The sequence below is a fragment of the Ambystoma mexicanum genome, chromosome 12, assembly GCF_040938575.1.
Source record: "Ambystoma mexicanum isolate Mex_15411 chromosome 12, UKY_AmexF1_1, whole genome shotgun sequence".
NCBI classification, from domain to species: domain Eukaryota; kingdom Metazoa; phylum Chordata; class Amphibia; order Caudata; family Ambystomatidae; genus Ambystoma; species Ambystoma mexicanum.
In genome coordinates, this window is record NC_090936.1 from 1,101,506,137 (window position 1) to 1,101,526,779 (window position 20,643).

At 44.5% G+C, this 20,643-nt stretch overlaps 1 protein-coding gene across 1 annotated transcript in view; it reads left to right on the forward strand.

Moving 5' to 3' along the window:
• The window catches only part of RBM17 (RNA binding motif protein 17), a 390,734-nt gene that overhangs the window by 288,790 nt on the left and 81,301 nt on the right, over positions 1–20,643 (forward strand). The window contains exons 8-9 of the mRNA XM_069629662.1: positions 18,601–18,752; positions 19,456–19,529. Coding sequence (XP_069485763.1) covers positions 18,601–18,752; positions 19,456–19,529 — 226 coding nt within the window. The remainder of the gene's footprint in view (positions 1–18,600; positions 18,753–19,455; positions 19,530–20,643) is intronic.

The following is a 20,643-nucleotide window of genomic DNA, read 5'->3' on the forward strand; positions in this document are numbered from 1 at the left end:
AAAACATTATATTTCATCTGTTTAACCACGTATGTTCCATGGTTTAAATGTACTACCGTCATGTTCTTTAAACAGGTGCTGACCAACCATTTACCTCTGACCATCTTAGCCTGTGCATTTCTTCACTCCCCATATTGCTAATAATCACTTCACATCCTTCTGATATACTTGGGTCAGATTTCAAACCACAAATAGCATCTGTGGCATCAGGAACAAACGGTTTACCTGGACGCATATAATTTTGTTCTTTAAATTTGACACATTTCCAGGTTTGGTATTAAATAAACTTCCGGTTCGCATGACTGAAATGCCACCACTTCTGGAGTCTTAATCTTAATAAATTTGTCCTCTTGCCAAAATCCCACATTGTGTACCCACTTCGTTTGATAAATAAGTTCAGGGGCTACATATGGGATGCATAGCAAAAATCCGATCTCTAGTCTTTCCAAGTCCACATATAACGGCATTGCATTACCCATTTCGAATGCAATTTTTACCTGTATTATATAAATTTCCCTCCTGGTCAATCTTTCTATCATTTGACGAATAATATCCTGCGAAACAAAATACAAGGGGATATGTCCTTGAATCAATTGTGAAACTGCAGTTTGAACTTCTCTCATATAATTCGTTAATAGTCTATCAACTGGACTCATTATGTTCAATATTTCATTTAAAGTTCTGTCATGCTTAAGTATTATTTTTGTCGCCCGTTGCATTACATCCGCTTGTTCATTTAGAATGATTGCAGTTTCATTTATGAATCTTACTTGTTCATCCAGTCCCCCTCTAATTCCATCTGTTTTTTGTATTATTTCTAGGTCAATACTCAGTTGTTGCGCTTTAGTACTCAGTGTTCCTACCGAAATAGAATTGGCTGTTCATATTGTGGTACCTATTATGGCTCCAACTATAGACATTACCGATGATATTGCGAGCATCACCGCACCTCTTTCCTCTCCTCTTCTTAATGTCTGCTGAATTCACGAATGTTTTTTCCAATTGCATTAATATATCTCTTATTGACTGCTTAGTGTCCTCTTTTCTTATTTCCAGCCACTCTTTAGTCTGTTCAATCTTAATTCCGGTATTGTTCAAATGTTTTTCAATCAAAATCTCAGGATTCAATGGTATGTATATATTTTGGAAAATCATCCTTCTATCACTCATGATGAATCCTGGTGCCTCTTCCACCGCGATACCAGATGCTGGTCCAGGTTCAATGACAACCTATGCTTCTGAATTCTTGAAGATCCCTCCAAATATCATCATCATTAACTATATCATCGGTATCATCTTCAATGCTGATCGCTTTGCAGCCTTGGTCTTCACCCCTCTTTGGGGCTTTCCTGGAATCCGTCCACGTGGGCTCCAGGACTCCATCGTCTCCCGTGGGCTCTGATCCCGGAACCTCCGACCAAATAATGTTAATTTTCTAAATCAAATAGAAAATAAACAAATTAAGTACATAGCACAATACTAACTTCACCCTTTTGCCAAAAATAAAACATGCTTGGTAAACATTTATTTTATTTTTTTTTTCTGAAATTAAACACAAGTTAAAAAGAAAACAAGCACATATAAAACAGCATTCAATATTTAATACATTTTCTCTCTGCACACCAACCATGAGCTTCCATTATATATATTTATTTATTTTATATTATATATTTTTACATATATTAGTGTTTATGTGCCATTATAACCAACTTTTTAACTTCTTTGTCACTGCCTCCTGAATGTACCCATTTATTTTCTCTTTTTGTGTTCAAGGGACTTTATCTGTTTCTACATGCTCAAGCTGCCTGATCTCATGTCTGGGATGGCATGGTTTGATTTGATTTACATGGACGAACTGCTCTATTGCCGTTTCACCTTCATTTTTCAAAATTTTATAAACTACAGGAGAGACCTTATCTATAATTCGAAATGGCCCCTTCCAGGCTGCTAGAAATTTAGAATTTTTCTGTTTACTTTTTCCAAAATGAAACTTGTACACCTGATCCCCTACACTGTATTCCTTTACTGATGTCTTTTTGTCATAATAAGACTTTTGCACTGTCAACAGCTCTTTCCAGATTTCTCTGCACAAAAGCAAATGCATGTTGCAAATGCCTCCTCAGTTCATCAATATATTCATGAACTGTGGATGCACTCACAAGTGTCTGCTCATGTGTTCTGTATAGTAGGTGTTGTGGTAACACCATTTCGAGGGGATTGGGTCCTCCGACGTATTCCATATCAATGACATGTAATCACCACAGCTGTGCTGCTTCGGAAACTTTTTCGGCGTCTGCGTCCTGCGTCGATGACGTCGATGCGCCGCCGTCGAGGACCTCCTCCGACGTCCGACGTCATCCGATGTGATAAGTAGGACGCACGACGCCAGTAGCCTCAGTTCCGTTTTTTCCGCGAACGTGTTGCTTCGTGTTTCTCGGTTCTAGCCTCGACTCATTTGAGTTCTGTTCTTTCCGGTTCTTCGAACCTGTTCGTTTGTGAATTGTTCCTTCGACGATGTCTTCCACTTCGTCTTCAACCCCGCGTCCGGGCTTCAAGAAGTGCGGGGAGTGTGGGTCCAAGATGTCGGTGACTGACTCGCACGATGCCTGCCTCTGGTGCCTCGGGGAGGCCCACGACACGGATGACTGTGTCGACTGCCTGTCGCTCACGTCCAAGGCCTTACGCGAACGTAAGAAGAAATTGTCGGTAGGTCGGGTGTCCAAGCCCCGGAAGTCGAAGTCGACGGGGCTTTCGACGGATGATTCGAGGGGTGACTCTCCGCGTCATCGTCGGAAGTCTCGTCGGTCTTCTTCTAGGAGTCGGTCTCGCCACTCCTCGGCCTCTTCGAGGCATTCTCGGAAGCGCCGACACCGGTCGCCTTCCAGGTCCTCTTCAGAGGACTCTGCCCGGCACGTCGGTTACCCCACCAGCCGTGCGACGCCGGAGGAATGGGCTTCCTTCGGGAAGAAGATGTTGGCGATTCTTGAGTCGCAGGGTACTCAACCGTCCGCGCCCCCGAGTGGGGTCGGCCGTGAGAGGTCGAGAGCCACCGCTCGCAAGAGTGGTCGGCGCGAGTCACGGGAGAGGTCCCGTTCGGACAAGGGGGCTCGTTCTCGCCGTACCCGTTCCAGGTCCCGGTCCTCGACGCGATCGAGACCGTGTGCACCTGTGATGTCTTCGAGGAAGACATCGACGTCTGAGGCGTCGAGGGCGTCGACAGGCTTTCTCGAGGCTCCGGCTCCGAGGAAGTCGTCGAAGCCGTCGACGGTCAGGTCGTCGAGGGACACGCTCGGAGCTCCGGCTTCGAGGGCTGTGTCGACGCCGCCGATACTGGAGGCGCTGCATCTGACGTCGACGCCGATTTCCTCGACGTCGACGCCGATCCTCTCGGCGCCGTTGCCGGTTTTCTCGACGTCGGCGCCGATTCGCTCGACGCCATCGACGCCTTTCGTGTCGGAGTTGCCCCGTGTCTCGGGTGTTCCCCCAAGGAAGGCTCTGGTTAAGAGCAGGCACTCTCGGGTGCCTTTCCACCACTTGGATTATATTTCGGAGGCGGATGAGGATTCGGATGGCCTGGTTCCTAGTCAGGTGCCGGATGACATTGTCTCGGGCCATAGTCATTTTGACGATTTGAGGCAGTCGCTGCATGATGCCAGTGGACTGGACACCTCTCCGGAGGTGGAATTTGGTCGGCCTGAGCCTGGCTCCCATGCCGATTCCTCATACCGGCGCCTTATGGCTAGGGTGTCTGAGTATCTGGGATGGTCTGCTCCCCCAGGTGAGTTTGTGCAGGATGATCTGACGGACATCCTTGATGTTGGTCCCCCAACTGACCCGGTACTGCCGTTCCATATGGCTTTACAGCGTAGGGTGGCGGCGGCTTGGACTGCTCCGGAGAGTCTCCCGGCAGTGGGCAGATCCTTGTCGCGAAAATACCGTCCAGCCAGTGGCGACCCCTGCTACTTGACCAGGCACCCCACTCCGGAAAGTTTGGTGGTGCAGGCGGCCACGGCCCCGGCAAAGCAGGCGTCGTACCCTACCATCCCTCCTGATAGGGACGACAAACGTTTTGATGGCTGGGCGAAGGTTTTCTTCTGGTGGTATGGCGCTTCAGGCGGCCAACTCCGTTTGTGCCTTGTCGCGTTTCACGCACACTCTGTGGAACTGTGTTGCGTTAGCGGCTGAACATATTCCCGAAGGGGTCGAACGGGATGGTTTCCTTGCTATGGTCCAGGATGGTAAGGATGCCATGTGTGAGTCCGTTCAGTCGGGTTTGGACTTGGCTGAATGCGTCAGTAGGTCCATGGCGGCGAGCACCGTGATACGCAGGTTTGCGTGGTTGCGGAAGTCGGGGTTTGCTCCTGATGTGCAGTCCCGGCTCCTCAACATGCCCTTTGATGGTGAACATCTTTTTGGCAGCAAGGCTGACGAGAGCCTTGAGAGGTTGCAGACCTCTAAAGCTGCAGCGAAGTCGTTGGGCGCTGCAGTTCGCCAACCTCCGCTTTTTCGTCCTAGGGGACAGCAGTGGAGGGGTGGCTCCTTTCGCTATTACTCGTCCTTTGGTAGAGCGAGAGGAGCTGGCAGTCAAAGGGGCCAACGCAGGGGTACCAGAGGTGGACGACAAGGTACCCGTGGTGCCAAGGCCGCTCGGGCAGTTGCCTATTTGCCCTCAGGTAACGCCGCAGCCGCTCCTACTCAGTCATGAGGCCATGTACCATGGTTCGCCGGTTGGGGGAAGGCTGGCGCAGCATCTTGTAGAGTGGCGTGCCATTACTTCAGATGTGTGGGTTCTGGAGATCATTTCCCACGGCTACTGTCTTCCCTTTCGGCACAGGCCTCGCGACAATCCACCGGGGAACCTCTCTTTGAAGAGTCCGGATCCGCTCCTTGCGCAGGAAATTCAAGCCCTGCTGGAGAAAGGCGCCATAGAACTGGTGCCTGTAGCGGAGAGGAACAAGGGATGGTATTCCCCTTATTTTTTGATTTCGAAGAAAGACGGGGGTTTGAGACCCATCATGGACTTGCGCGGTTTGAACAAACTCCTCAGGAAGGACAAGTTCAAGATGGTTACTCTCTCTCAAGTCCTCCAGGCCCTTCAGCTTCAGGACTGGTTGGTGTCACTCGACCTCAAGGATGCTTACTTCCATGTGCCGATCCATCCCAAGCACAAGAAGTACCTGAGGTTCGCGGTTGGCGACTCGCACTTTCAGTTTCGGGTCCTGCCGTTCGGTTTGACCTCCGCCCCGAGGGTTTTCACCAAGCTCATGGTGGTGGTGGCAGCGCATCTCAGGCAAGGGGGGATTCACGTCTACCCCTACCTGGACGATTGGTTGATCAGGGGGAGCTCTCCCGAGCAAGTCCTGGATCATCTGTCCGTCGCCTGCCACTCCCTTCACAGGCTGGGCTTCTCCCTCAATTTAATGAAGTCCCATTTGACGCCAACACAGAGGCTCCAGTACATCGGAGCAGTGCTCGACACTTCCCTGGGGCAGTGTTTTCCTCCCCAGGTGAGGGCTCTTCACATTCAGCAGATGGTGCACAAGTTTCAGCATGCCCAGACGCTCCCGGCGTTCGAGTTCTTGAGGTTGCTCGGCCTCATGGCATCCTGCATTCTTCTGGTGCCAGAGGCTCGCCTGCGGATGAGATCTTTGCAGTGGGCACTCAAGACGCAATGGTCGCAGTCCTCCGGCAGGTTGTCGGACCCGGTTCAGGTGCCGCCCTCGGTCGCCCGGGACCTTCTGTGGTGGGCTGTCGAAGGCAACTTGATGAAGGGGGCTCCGTTTTGGCTACCCTGGCCGGAGGTGTCGATCGTGACGGATGCATCCCTCACGGGATGGGGAGCTCATGCCAACGGGCTGACAGTCAGCGGTCGTTGGTCTCCGTCGGAGTCCAGACTCCATATCAATCTGTTGGAGCTGAGGGCCGTCAGGCTAGCCCTGAAGGCTTTTCTGCCGACTGTGCGAGGAAAGGCTGTCCTGATCATGACGGACAACACTGTGGCCATGCACTACCTCAACAAAAAGGGGGGTGCAGGGTCACTTCCTCTGTGCAGGGAGGCGATGCAGCTCGAGTTCTGGGCCATCCGGCAGGAAGTTTCGATCTCGGCAGTTCATCTGGCCGGAGACGAAAACGTGACGGCGGACGCTCTGAGCAGGCAGAGCGCGATCTCTCACGAGTGGGAGTTGGCTCAGGAGATTCTCCTGGAGATCTTCGCCCTTTGGGGGACCCCTCAAGTGGATCTCTTCGCCTCCAGTGTCAACCGGAAGTGCGAGAGGTTTTGCTCGCGGGAATTTCCTCCGAAAGGAGCCTTAGGCGACGCGTTTGTGGTGGAGTGGTCATTCCCGCTGCTGTACGCGTTTCCTCCAGTCCCCGTCATCCCGCAAGTGCTGCGGAGGTTGCGGAGGTTCGGTTCCCGGATGATCCTCATTGCTCCGGCGTGGGCTCGGAGGACGTGGTACCCGGACCTTCTCGACTTGTCCATCTGCCCTCCACGTCGTCTTCCCTACCGAGACGATCTGCTCTCACGGGAGGGGGGGTCAGGTTCTCCATCCAGAGGTCGGATCCCTCAACCTTCACGCTTGGCTTCTGAAAGGTTGAGGTATAAGGATTGGGACCTCCCTGAAGACGTGATGGAGGTGTTGCTTTCGGCCCGAAGGCCCGCAACTAAGTCTCTGTACCGTTGCCGTTGGCGTAAGTTCTGCGACTGGTGCAGAGTTCGGAATGTGGATCCTTTTGCATGTGACATCCCCATGGTTCTGTCCTTTTTGCTTTCTTTGGCCCACAGGGGCTTGCAAGTGGGTACCATTAAAGGTTACCTGGCGGCGCTGTCCATCTTTAAGCGCTCATCTGAAGAATGTTCTTACTTTAAAATCCCTTTAATTTCACAGTTTCTGAAAGGGCTCACTAATGTGTTCCCTCCGTCGCCTTTCCTGGTGCCCGGTTGGGATTTAAACCTTGTTCTTAGGTTTCTTATGGGTGCTCCGTTTGAGCCTTTACATTCTTGCCCTTTGAGACTGTTGACTTTGAAAACTGCGTTTCTAGTTGCGGTTACTTCCGCTCGCAGAGTGAGTGAGTTACAGGCACTTTCTGTTAAGCCACCCTTCACTGTATTTCACAAGGACAGGGTTGTCCTTCGAGTTCGTCCTTCTTTTCTTCCAAAGGTAGTGACGGAATTTCATTTGGCCCAGAAGATTGTTCTTCCGGCTTTCTATCCTCCTCCGCATCCTGGTAAGGAAGAGGAGAGGCTCCATAGGCTTGATCCTAGGAGAGCTTTGAGCTTTTATGTTTCTCGCATGTCCCGGGTCAGAGTGGACGATCAACTCTTTATTGGTTACGCTGGTAAGCGCTTGGGGCAAGCTGTGACGAAACAGACTTTGTCACGCTGGATTATTTTGGCCATCTCGGAGTGTTACCGCTTGGCGGGTAAGGACCCACCGGCTGGCTTGCGGGCCCATTCTACCAGGGGCGTGGCTGCATCTACTGCCCTGCAGAGGGGTGTTCCTATTCGCAACATCTGTGATGCTGCCACCTGGGCTTCAGTACATACATTTGTACGGCATTATTCCCTCGATTCCATCAGAGGGCAGGATCTGGCCTTTGGCAAGGCGGTCCTTTGCTCTGCTATTTGATTGGCTATTCTAAATTTTGTTTCTAAATTCTTTCCCTCCTCCTTGATTTGGTACTGCTTTGGGAGTCTGTCATTGATATGGAATACGTCGGAGGACCCAATCCCCTCGAAGAACAAGTTACTTTCTTACCTGGTAACGTTCTTTCGATGGGATGGTCCGACGACGTATTCCATATCGCTCCCACCCTGCCTTCCCCGCTGCAGAATTTCTGTTGCGATTGCAGCTTACGTTCCGCAAGGCTTTGTGTCGGACTGGCAGTTGACTAATGTCACACGTTCTGGGGGAAAAAACTACAACTGAGGCTACTGGCGTCGTGCGTCCTACTTATCACATCGGATGACGTCGGACGTCGGAGGAGGTCCTCGACGGCGGCGCATCGACGTCATCGACGCAGACGCCGAAAAAGTTTCCGAAGCAGCACAGCTGTGGTGATTACATGTCATTGATATGGAATACGTCGTCGGACCATCCCATCGAAAGAACGTTACCAGGTAAGAAAGTAACTTGTTCTTTCCTACCTGTCAAGACCTCATGGGGGCTAACACCTGTTGCTTTGGCAGGAGTTGATCTGATTGCCATCAAAACCAACGGTAAACGTAAATCCCAGCTGGAACCTGCTTCTGCCACAGATTTCTTTAAAATATCCACAACAGACTTATTGCTTCTTTCAACTGTACCTGAAGACGCTGCCCGATATGCGATATGTAGTTTCCTTTTCACACCTAGTATTTGCCATACCTTACTCATTAGAGTACTTGTGAAATGACTTCCTCTGTCTGACTCAATTCTTTGTGGCAACCCAAACCTTGAGAACACATGGTTCACCAGCAATGTGGCTGCTGTTTGCGCACTACAATCTGGTGCAGGAATGCATTCAATCCACTTCGACATCAAACATACCACACTTAAAATATAACGGTTTCCCCTGCTCGACCTTTTTAAAGGACCTACATAGTCTATTTGCAAATCTGACCATGGGAGAGTTAGGCCTCTTTTCATTAATGGTGCTCTATGCATTGGTGAAGCAGGTTTAAATTGGGCGCATACTAGACATCCTCTAGTATATAATTCCACATCTTGGGACATATGTGGCCAGTAAGCATAATTTTTTAGTATTTCTAATGTTTTTTGTGAACCTCTATGGCCTGCAGTTATGGCATCATGTGCATTGTGTAGCATTAGTCCTCTGAATGAAAGGGGTACTACCCACTGTATTTGTCGTGTTATTGACATTCTAATCATGAGTCCATCCTGTAATCTAATTCGTGTTTTGTTCTTTAATAGCACCCTCAACTCTTCTTTTCCCATACAATCATTTTCTGTTAAAGAATTTTGTTCAGGATCTATCAAATGATTATAATAGATTCCCAAAATTCGATCATTCTTTTGTGCCTCAATCAAATCTTGGTCTGGCGTGTCATGACTCCACTGCACCACCGGTTGATCTACCTCCTTTGGTGCTTTAGAACGTGTCACTGCATCAATTTGTATTTCACCCATTGAATAATCAATAGGTAGCAATTCTCCCATCACAGCCCGAATCTTAGCCCAGGTGGTCTGCCTTATCATTTCCCTCCTTCTCCTCTCCTGGTATTTTTAAATTCCCACAAATTTTTCTCCAGTATATTGTTAAATTATTCTGACACCAATTTGTCTATGGCTTGTATCATTTTTCCATGTTTAAGTGGCTTTTTGTTGTATGTAACCATGCCTCTTGCTTTCCAACCAGGCAAATACTCCACAAAGCTATTCCGTGCATAGTCAGAATCAGTCACCAGGACAATTTCACTGAACTTTTTATCAACTGCAGTAGCAATTGCTTTATAAATGGCTGCCAATTCCGCCACCTGACTGCTCCTATCTCCAATCCTCATCCCTATACTGGGGACGCCTTCATATTTCAACCAGACATTTCCTATTCCTGCCACTAATTGTTTATTACTGTCATTTTCAATGTGAAAAGCACAACCATCCACATATACAGTTGGCAAATCCTTGCATGTTTTTTCATCAAAAGCTTTGTGTGGTGATTGTTCAAATTCCTGCAAACTAGTTTCCACTTCCATTTCATTTGGTATTTGTTCAGCTGCGCAGTCATGTAAGTCAGCTAACCCTTGAGCAATTGGGTTCTTTTTATTTTGTCCATATCTCACTTCTACGGGAAAACCTTGTAATGCCAGCGTCCATGAAGTGATTCTGGACTGCGCTAGATTACCTGATCTAATTCTTTTACTCTCTAAAAATTGCAAAGGTTGATGATTTGTTTCAATAATCACCTTTTCTCCCTGAACAATGGGGCGGAAATGTTGTAGCGCCCACACAGTGGTTAATAGGGCCTTTTCACATTCATTGAATTTCATTTCAACTTGGGAAAATGCCTGCCTTGCATAGGCAATGGTTTTGTGATTCAAATCGTGTTTTTGTGATAACACTGCTGACATACAATGTTCAGAAAAACATATTTCTATAAAGAAATCCCTGTCCTTTATGGGGTATGCCAAACATGGTGCCTTTACAAGACATTCCTTTAATTTAGCCACTGCGTCAGACTGCTCTTTTTCCCGTTTCCAGGGAGTATTCAGTTTAAGCAGTTTAGTCAATGGTTGAGTGATTTCTACATAGTTTTCAATGAACTTTCTGTTATAGCCTGTCATCCCTAATAAACTTTTTACTCCTTTCACATTTTTAGGATCTTTTAACCTTTGTATGGCCTCTATTTTCTTCTTTTGTGGATTAAGCCCATGTTCAGTCACTTCATGCCCCAGAAAGTTCACTTTTTTCTTGCACCATTGTGCTTTTTGCAAAGATACTTTGGCGCCTGCTTTCTGCAATTGGCCAAGTACATGTCTTATTTCATCAAAATGGCTTTTCAGGCTTCCATTTTTTATCAGGACATTGTTCACATAAACTATTGTTCCTCTTTCTGCTGCATCCGGCTGGCATGGCCTTTCTCAAAAATATGCCAAATTCACTCCCACTATTGATATACCCGAACGGAGCTCTAAGCCATATTGAGTCCTGTCAAATGTAAAGGAAAATAAATGTTGTATCTCCTCTGCCAATGGCACGCACCAATATCCAGAGGTGAGATCTAATGTGGTAAATACATTTGAACCAGGTACCTGAGCTAGGCCCTGATCAATGAATGGAGTGGCCATCTAGATACTGGTAGTCTTTTATTTAACTCTCTCAAGTCTGCACAGAGCCGCCATTGACCATTTGGCTTTAACACACCTAAAATAGGTGTATTGGATGTGCTATGAATGGGCCTGATTCCCCGCGATTCCAAATTTTTAATAATCTCTGCCAATGATTCTAAACATGCCAGCGGTAGTCTATACTGGCGTACAAACACTGGACTTCTGCTACACCCTTCTGGTAGTGTGGCCACATGTAAATCAGTTAAACCACAATCATAAGCATCTTTTGCCAATACATCCTTAAACTCCATAAATATCTCCCTCAGATTGTCCCTATCCTCATTGCTTTCACACGCATCCGCTAAGGAGATCTGCTCTTCTACCATTCTGGAAAATCTTCTGGTAAGGGAATCTCGGCGCTTTCCTCTGTGTGGCTGTGTCTTTTAGTAAAGCTGCCACTTTTAAATATTTTGGCATATCAGCTTCCACTTCAATGGGCTGATTTTCTGTTTCATTTTCATTTAAATTAAATATCATGCAATCCTCTTGATGGCAGCACACTGTCTCGTTTGAATCATAAGGATACACAGAATGAATTTTAAATATTCCTTTGGGCTGAGAGTCCAGGTGTTCTGGCAACTCACCCTTGGCATCTACATACTTTTGAGGGATATTTCCAATCACCATGTTATTTAAATCTGCCGTATAATGTGATTTTTGTATGGCCATGCCTAATGGGAAGTTTTCCTCTAAATGAATATCCTGACAACCTTTATTATTTACCATAATTTTTACAGATCTTTCAGCAATGTCTACCAATGGAATGTATTCATAATACAGGCCTTCCTGTTTTATGGATTCATTCAGGCATACAAATGCATCAGAGCCTTTCATCTGCTGTCCATTTTTGCATTTCAGTGTTATTGCAAACTGTTTTGTAAATGCAGGAATAATAGTATCTTTCCTCATTTGTAATTCGATTGCATAAGGAACCAGTTGTGCACAATGATAAGCCCTTCTTTTGTCTTCAAATTCAGGTGCCGGACCACCTAGGCGTGACCATATTTTTTGATTAAGGAAATCTAACACCATACACATTCTGTGCATGATGTCATTGCCCATGTAAAATTCAATTTGTGCTCCACTCACTATCCATACATTATGGTAAATTGTTTTCTGCCCAATGCTAATTTTAAGCATGCATCTGCTTGCAATTCGGTTTTCAAAGTCTGGACTGTCCAACCCAGAAACATATTGGTTTTTAATCCTAAATTTCGGGATTTCTTCCCCCTCCATTATTTTTTGCAACAATTTCTCATTAATGAAACTCATTTCATGTCCAAGCGCTAAAGTGGCTTTTATTGTTTTAAAATAGTCATTTATACCAACATGAACCCATGGTTGCTCATCTTCCATGTGTATTTCTGCCAGAGTGGTAATGTGTTTTTCTGAATCTGTTTTAGGAGCAATATTCTGTTTGCATGTTTTCTCTTTTTAATTAAAACGTAATGTGTGCTCATCTATGGCAGTCTGCCAATTTTTCCTTGGGTCCAAGTATATTTGTACAGGTAGTTTTTCATTGTCGCTCTGCATTTTGTCTTGACACATTAATATAACAGTGACACTAGGTATGCAGCTATTCTGGAGATATACCTCCACAGAATCATTTGTTTTGGCAACAGTGTGGCATTCATTTATATTGCTGTTTTGTGATTTTAGTTTCTTAGGCCTCAATGGTTTTTTGGTTAAGGACCACAGCACTCCATTCACCCCATCTATGAGAGGAGACAATCTTTTCAGGCAATCTGTCCCCATCAGAAATGGAATTTCACAAATAGATGTGATCAATACCTCTTGTTTCATTCTGTGCTTTCCTATTTTTATGTCAACCTCAGTTACACCTATGATGGGCACCTCCTCCCCATTAAAGTTATGCACTGGGCCTTGATTTTCCTTCACTGTGATCTGACTCTGTGGGGGTCTCCCTTCATTGATACTCTTTACCAGCTCCTTGGACATAATTGTGGCTTGTGCGCCAGTGTCAATCATAGCAAAGGTGTGGCATTTTTCTTCTACAGTGATGGGTGCATAATATCTGTCCTCAACTTCCTCTAATACACATAAGAAGTGTGAATTCTTACTGATTTCAGGGCTCACCTTTCTCAGGTCTTTTTCACTTTTGGCTAAACACATTGGTAAATGGAAAGACATTTTTCCCTCCTTTTTACCCATTTCTGCGCGAGAGACTTTATTCATTTCTCCATGATCAGAGGCTTTTTGGAGTGTGGCCACTGTTCGCCCACCCATCTGGGTAACATCAGAGACCACATTACAACCTTCCAACTGAACACGTGTAACATCATTCAGCAATTTGTCATTTTTTTAATTCTGTGCATTTGTGATCATTTAGTGTGATACCAGCCCTTTCAGCCTCTACAAAAATATGTGGCTCAAAGAATTCTTCAGGTGATTGACTTGTACCCTCCTTTTGAGTATTTCCTTTTTCTGTCTGTGTTTGGTCATTGTTTCGCTTGCCCAGGGAAGGAGCTATAGCATCCCCACTTACTCCCTGTTCACTGGTATTCCCCATGCATGAGTCATTTTTCTTAAATCTGTCCCTTTGTTCTTTTGGAATTCCTAATGTTTCTTTTTCATTTGTACAAATCTTTACTGTTTTATTTAGCTCTAGGTTAAACCGTACCTCTTTTTTAGAAGTATTTGCACTTTCTGTCACAAGTTCATTTACTGGCACTTTCATTTTTAATCCATTAGGCATCTCAGAGTCGTTATGCAAAATTATATCAGAGCAATCTGTCATTATGGCACTGCAGTTATCATGAGTACTTAGTCACTTTTCGGAAGCGCCCCAGTCATTGCTATGGCCATCAGCCCCCTCTTTGGAAGGTTGTTTTTGCGCTGTATAGAGCTTTCCTATTTGCTCAGCTAACATTTTCACTTGGGCCTCAAGGCACTGGAACCTTTCCATCTCTCTAGGATCCTCTTTCTGTGGCCTAGGTCGATATTGGTTGTTTTCCCCCTGATTGGATCTATTCTGATACCTCTCAGGTGATTGATGTCGGTTGGGATGGTTTCTGAACTCTTGATTCATTCGTGGAGGGGAGCGGGTTGCACCCATCTTTTGATTATAGTCCCCTGGTGGGGAACCATTGTACTGATGTGGATTGTAGTTCACGTTTTGCCTCATGTCCTGTCTTTCAGATTGTGGGTAATGTTGATTTCCATTATCAGTAAATCGATCCACATATCGGGGTCTATCCTGATTACCATATATCATGGTGTTGGGATCAAATCTGCTCTGTGTCCCCAATGACTGGTAGGGACCATCATTTCTTTGATCTTGATTTTGTCTCTGGTTATTGTTCATACCTGCCATATCATGCCGATATCCTACCCGGGGTCTGTCCCCTAAATACCTAGGGCTGATGTAGCTCTCTCTATTACTAGGATCATGTGATTGGAACATTGGTACAGGAAATGGTGATCTTTGTTGATTACCCCTTTGTTCAGGTGTTACATTATTTTTACCTTGGCTTTGAGCAGACTCAAGGGACATTTTGGCTGACCTGATTTCCATGACTGTGGCTGAGGGTTCTTTAGATTTAGGTCTAGTATCTTTTATTTTATCACTTTCTCTACCCTGACAATAGAGTACCTCATATAGTTTTGTGCTTTGATGTACAATCCATTCAAGGGACTTGTCACGGTCAAATTCACGGACCAATTGGGATATGATGTCTTTCTGTAGCCCATAGAAGTATGCAGTTTTAAACTCATTGGAATTTGAGTCAAAAGATACATCAAAGCGTGAAAATGCTCTTTTTTAAGTCTTGTAAAAATTGGCGAGGGGATGTATTAGGTCCAGCAGTAATTGTGTAAGCGACTTTCTTTGCCTCCTGCAATGACTGAAAAGGAGAAAAATGACGCCTAATTTCTTTTTCAAACTCCAACCAGGTCATATTCTGCTGTTCATTTAATCCCCTTATGATGCTGGCCGTCGGGGCATCTAAAGTTAAATGAAAATATTGTCTGTACTGTTCCTTAGGTATCTGGAGTGCTTTAAAAATGTCATGTACCGCTTCTAAGTGATCCTCAATGCAGCATTCACCGCCCTTTTTAAATGGTTTGATCAGGGCTTTAATGGATTTCATTATTTTTATGGGGCTACTTGTTGCAATGCATGGAATTGCACTATTTTGTGATTCAATCCTGTTTTCAGGTGTATGAGATTGGTGGCTGCCCCCACTGGGAGTATCAAATCCTCCAAGGGCGCTGCAACCAAGTTCAGTCACCGGCCCAGTCACTGGATCACTATCTCTTTGGGCAGAGCTAGAATTCACCTCCACTCCATTGAATGTGGTGCCCTGCCGCCTCTCCTGGGACCTGGGAATGCACATTTGCTGTTCTAAGTCCTTACACTTTTTAAGGAGTCTGTTTGCTTCATTTTGCAAATAGTTGTTTTTATCACTCATCTTATTAATCACCTCCTGCATGTCGCACATTTGCATTTGGCATTCATTGAACTCTTTATTTCTCTTGTCTCTTTCTTGAATCATTTTAATCATTTCTTGTTCTGCACTCTGGAGATCATTCTTTTTCACAATGTTCTTTTTGTAAAATCTGCATTTCTGAAACAACCTCATCTTTATCCTGTCTAATGTGGTCCACTAAGGCTTTTAAGTGTACCAATTCTTGCTCACTATCCTCATTGTTTCTTGCTTTTGGATAACTGAGCATCAAAGTCTCTGCATTTTAATTGCATGTCTTTTTGGCATACATCCAATTCTGCTCTTAACATTTCCTCATTTTTACTTGCCCCATCTAATTCAGTCTTTAACCTGTTAATTAGCTGGGTATCATTCTCCTGCATTCGCAGGGACTTATTCAAAATAAACCATATTTTGCCGCATAGCCGTATTAAACAGTCTTTCTCTGCACTTTTATCGGCTGCATTCAATAATCTTGTAAGGCATACCTGAATTATGCTGCCTTCTGCAAAAATATTGTCTAGTTTTTCTTTCTGCACCTCACCCTGAATGCGGTCACGCCATTCTAAGGTGCTGTTCGACGACCACGTCCCATGTGCAAACAACTTTGCCTCTAAATATTGCACTAGGTCTGAAAATGTGGTTTCCCTTTGTGACATTCTGAAATTCGTTTTTAGTGGCACACTGCTGTTATAAAATGGGTTCCCTTTAATGTGCAAATGGCAGTGTGAGACACGCTTGCCACGCCCAGTAGGTACTCTATGATCACTTTCCCGGCCTGCAACGTACCATAAATATGTTGGGTATTTTGTGGATATTTGGGGCTTTGCGGTATTTTCTTACCGCCAAAATACCTTTAGCAATAATCACTCTCTGTATTCATATTGGATCACACATAACAATAATACATTGCATTATTTCAGAATTCAGACCTATTTAGATCATGTGTGCGATAATTTGCGTGGTTGGTTTATTTGTGGCCCCAATATCCAACATCCCTTGTTTTTTATCTAGATTGCTCTTGATCACTAGAGAGACCTCAGGCCTACATTTTAGGGATACCACATTTTCAGTGTTAGTGTTGTGTGCCACCATGGGCTATTGTGGTATTTTTGTGGTAATTTCCACTACCTTATATACGGTATGGAACTATGTCCAGAGAGTCTCTCTTCCCGTTGGCTCATGTACCTCCAACAAGCTATGCTACAAACATTCACTCACAACTGTCCATACTGAATATAATCATGCACACATCTGTTTTAAAATGACAATTGCACTGTTTAAAAATCTACCCACGTTTAAACCTTTTCCCATGCAAAATGAAAGAGAAATAATACACACTAGCTATCTGTTTTCAGATATTTTTGTATTATAGAAATTTCCTTTAAACAGTCTAACCCTTTTTTCCAGAAATAAATGAAATGGTACAACATTATTTGTGATAAAATGAACAGAGAACTGCGAGAATATATTCAATTGGTAACATTACATATGCTGATAAGGGACTGGGACTCCCTCGAATACACTGACTGAACAGTTTTGCACACTTTCGCACAGCTCCCACACTTCTGTAATTACCTTATCTGTACAGCATGAGTTTTCTCCGGCTATTCTCTTTCTGAATTTGGCTCCCTTGAAGATTAACCCCAGTGAAAACAAGCGTCTGTCGTTCTCAAACCGGGGTTATTGCCTGGAATTCTCAGCTTTTGCAGCAGGAATGCTTCAGCCAGGAAACAGGTCCTTCTCCCAGCTCTGCAAGATCTTGATTGTTCTCCCCCTCTCCTCAAGCTTCCCCAGCAAAACTCTAATCACTGCCTCTAGCATGATACTTGCTATGACGCTGCTCCAATCAGAATCAATCATGTCATCTCCTCCCTCACTACACAATGGCTCATTTCTACAGTAAAAATTTGTAACCAACTGATTTCCTGTTCCTTCGAGCTCTTTGCTTCCTGTAGTTATGTGGACAGAGCAGCAGAGAAAAAAAAATGAATGTGCGTTTAAAAGTTCACTTTCAGAGTAGGCCTAATTCTGCAGTGGAGACACATTTTTATTAGTGGGTTATGTTAAATGCAGTTTTATTAGTCAGGTTAGTTATTAATAAGGTTAGTTATTAATTTCCAAATGTGTCTCTTGCACCATAGGCATTTCAGGTGAAAAATAGTGTGCACTTTTGAATGTGCACGTGTGCTTTTAACTGTAAAAATAGATTTGCATCTTATATGTAAAAATCGTTTTGACTGAATAGCCTGCCTTCACTTATATGTCCATGTTACTCTGGCAACACATATAGCAATGCCAATGCCATATAGCATCCATGTGGTGGTGCTGCATCAAAAAAAAAAATTGCTACCTGTGCTGTACTCTGTGCTGTAACACGCCAAATATCCTTACAGACCCCAGGGCATATTAGCAAAAGGCCATACCAACAACTATGAACAGTCTCAAATCTGCATTTCTTTTGAGGCCAATCCTACATTTTAACAGCAGTGGCACCAGGAGGTACAGATTTACATTGTTGTGATCCTCTGCGTTGCATGGGTTAACAAAGTGTTGAGAACCGTTAAAAAGTGGTCCTCTAGCTTCTAGGAAAACCATACAACCTCCAACCAAGCACCAGAAGAGTGCCAGAGGAACGCTAAAGGTTTTGGCACTTTTTCTGAAGGGAGCAATCGGACCAAGTCTGAGAAGGACCGGAATGTACTCCTGAGAAACCCAGGTCTGAGAAATACTGAAAATGACTTTTACAAGGCTAAGGTCCTGGGAGAGGTCTTGAGTCGTGAGTTACTCCTGGAGAAGACGAGAGCTGAACTATTGAGAGTAGGATTTGTGAATTCTTGTGTTGGCTACTCTTTGGAACATGTGTGTTCTAGTTAGGGTAGCCTGCAGGCCAATAATTTAAGATTAGCATGTGGAGCTTTCATTTGGACATCTAATTGGAGACTAGTGGGACAATTACAAATTAAGCGTACGTTAAGGACTTTTATTATTTGGACATTCAGCGTAGAGGTGACAGCCCCACCTTTTGCCCCATCCCTGACATTGCTTTAAGAACACCCTTGTAGTTATTCTCCTTGTTCCTGTAGGTGCTTTGTCAAACCCCTTTCCTTTCAGAGTACTGATGGAGCCATCTTTTGCAAAAAATGGTTATCTGGTTTAATAATTGCTTGCTTGCAAAGAGAAAAATGGGTCTGCTTCATTAAGACATGTATATGTAAGTTACATGGTCAGAATTTAAATGTTGCCTGGATTGATGGAGACAAAACGAAATTTCTGTTTGGAGTAAGGAGATTGAAAAATGTTATATTCTTTTTGCCTTTCTTACAGTGGTACTGTGGCCCATAAAATTATGCAGAAATATGGCTTCCGTGAAGGGCAGGGCCTGGGCAAACACGAGCAAGGTCTAAACACTGCATTGTCTGTGGAGAAAACCAGCAAGAGAGGTGGCAAGATCATTGTGGGGGATGCTACAGATAAAGGTATATTTCCCTGAGCTTTCTGGAATCCATACATTTGTAGGTGCGGCTTTGTTTGTTGCAAGAATTTGCAGAACAATCGTGGACAAATTATGGCCAAACATGTTCCAAATAATTGATGGCATATTTTTTAAATCCAGGTATGTTTCAGCTGGTTGCACGTTCCGCTGCCAGTCACTGTCGCTTATCTGTGTAATACAAAGCTGAATATTAATATATTAGAACCATTTTATAAATGCTTAAATAGAGCATGTTGTAGTGGCCGAGTTGCAGTCTTTGTAACTTAAATCCTGGTTGTGGTACATAACCAAACATTGTGTGATTCCAAGTAAATCAATGGCTCTCTGTGCATGAAACTGTGTGTAGCTCTGCCTTATTATGCAAACTAGACATTGTATTTTGCACTGCCAGAATTTCCATTTACAAACCCCTTCCTGGTTTCTGTAAGCAGCTTCAAATAGAGCTCACAAACCATACTTTCCGATGTACACAGCCCCATGTTTGAGATGCCCCTGCTACAATACATGTTCTTTGCAAAGTGCTAAGCAGCTCTATGGAGCTAAGTGTGCCCACTGTCACGTAGCTAGAACCAACACTGACATAACATTTATAATGGTGGAAGTAGCAGGCTTCCTACTGTAGGTATTTGTTTGGGAGATTCTGTCCACGGTTTATTGTGAACACTTGATTTTACCTTTCTTTCCAGCTGAGGCACAAAAGAAAGAGTTCAACCCATTAACGGAAATCCTTAAGTGTCCTACCAAAGTTGTTCTACTGCGGGTAAGGAGACATCGGTTTTGTTGATGCTGGTGCATGATGTATTTTGAGAGAAATGATGCTTGTAGATTAGTTTTGAAAACCTCTGAAGTTTTTTGTCAGAATTGTAACCAGTTATCGGTCCTGTTTGAAGGATTCAACAAACCATTACAAAGATGTTCCCTCCCCTCTACCTTTTTGTTCCGAGTCTTATTTTGCCTACCTTAATACAACTAATTTTATGTAACAATTTTATTGAATGTCTTATTATGAACTCTAAATGATCAATCAACGCCTTGGTGAGACAGCAGCAATATATGCAGCATTCGTACATATCAAATCAGACGATTATCAGCCATCCTCAGCAAGTTCTACCAATGCCCATAGTGCCAGAGTAACAAGTCTAAATGAGCAGAGCCTGAGCGGGTCGTGCAGCAAGCTGTTTCCTGTTGTGACGCCTGTGAAGGAAAGGACGGGCGGGGAGCTGGTGTTTCTGATACCATAAGTGGTCTTTCAGTCCGCTGTGCGGAGCGGGCCGTTTCCCGCTGTTCTCTGCTGTTTCTCTAACTGGGACGAGAAAGGAAAAACTTGTATTCTGTTGGTGTTGGGAAGATTTTCATATTTGTGATAAATCCTCCTTACCTGTGTCAACCCTAGAACTGTTTGGTTGGACTTGGTGATTATTTTACCTTGTCCATGGGTGACTGGGAATCTTTTTCCACTCTCACCTTGTCTTTTACTCTTTTTATGGGTGACCTTTTTAAGTCTCTTCTATAACGTGTGGTTTCCTATAATGTTTGGGCTTAGGCTCTGTTGCCTCTGTTGGCTTCCCTGTTAATTTCTCTTTAACCCTTTAAGTGCCATCGGTATTTCCCCCAGTGCCAGGGCCTTTTTTGGTGATTTCGGTATGTGGCCATTCAATGCCTTGTAACTTTTTTGTTACATGAGATATCTCAACCAACCAAATTTGGCTCCTTTTTTTCCCACATGGAGGCGGTCGTAACGCCACACAGGAATCCTAGGTTGCTGTAGGGGGGTGAGAGAAAATAAGCAAAAAGGGCAAAAATGTTGGGTTTTTAAAAAAATATGCCAATAAAATGATGTACAAAGAAGCCTGTGGTTTTTTCCTTGTAAGAGC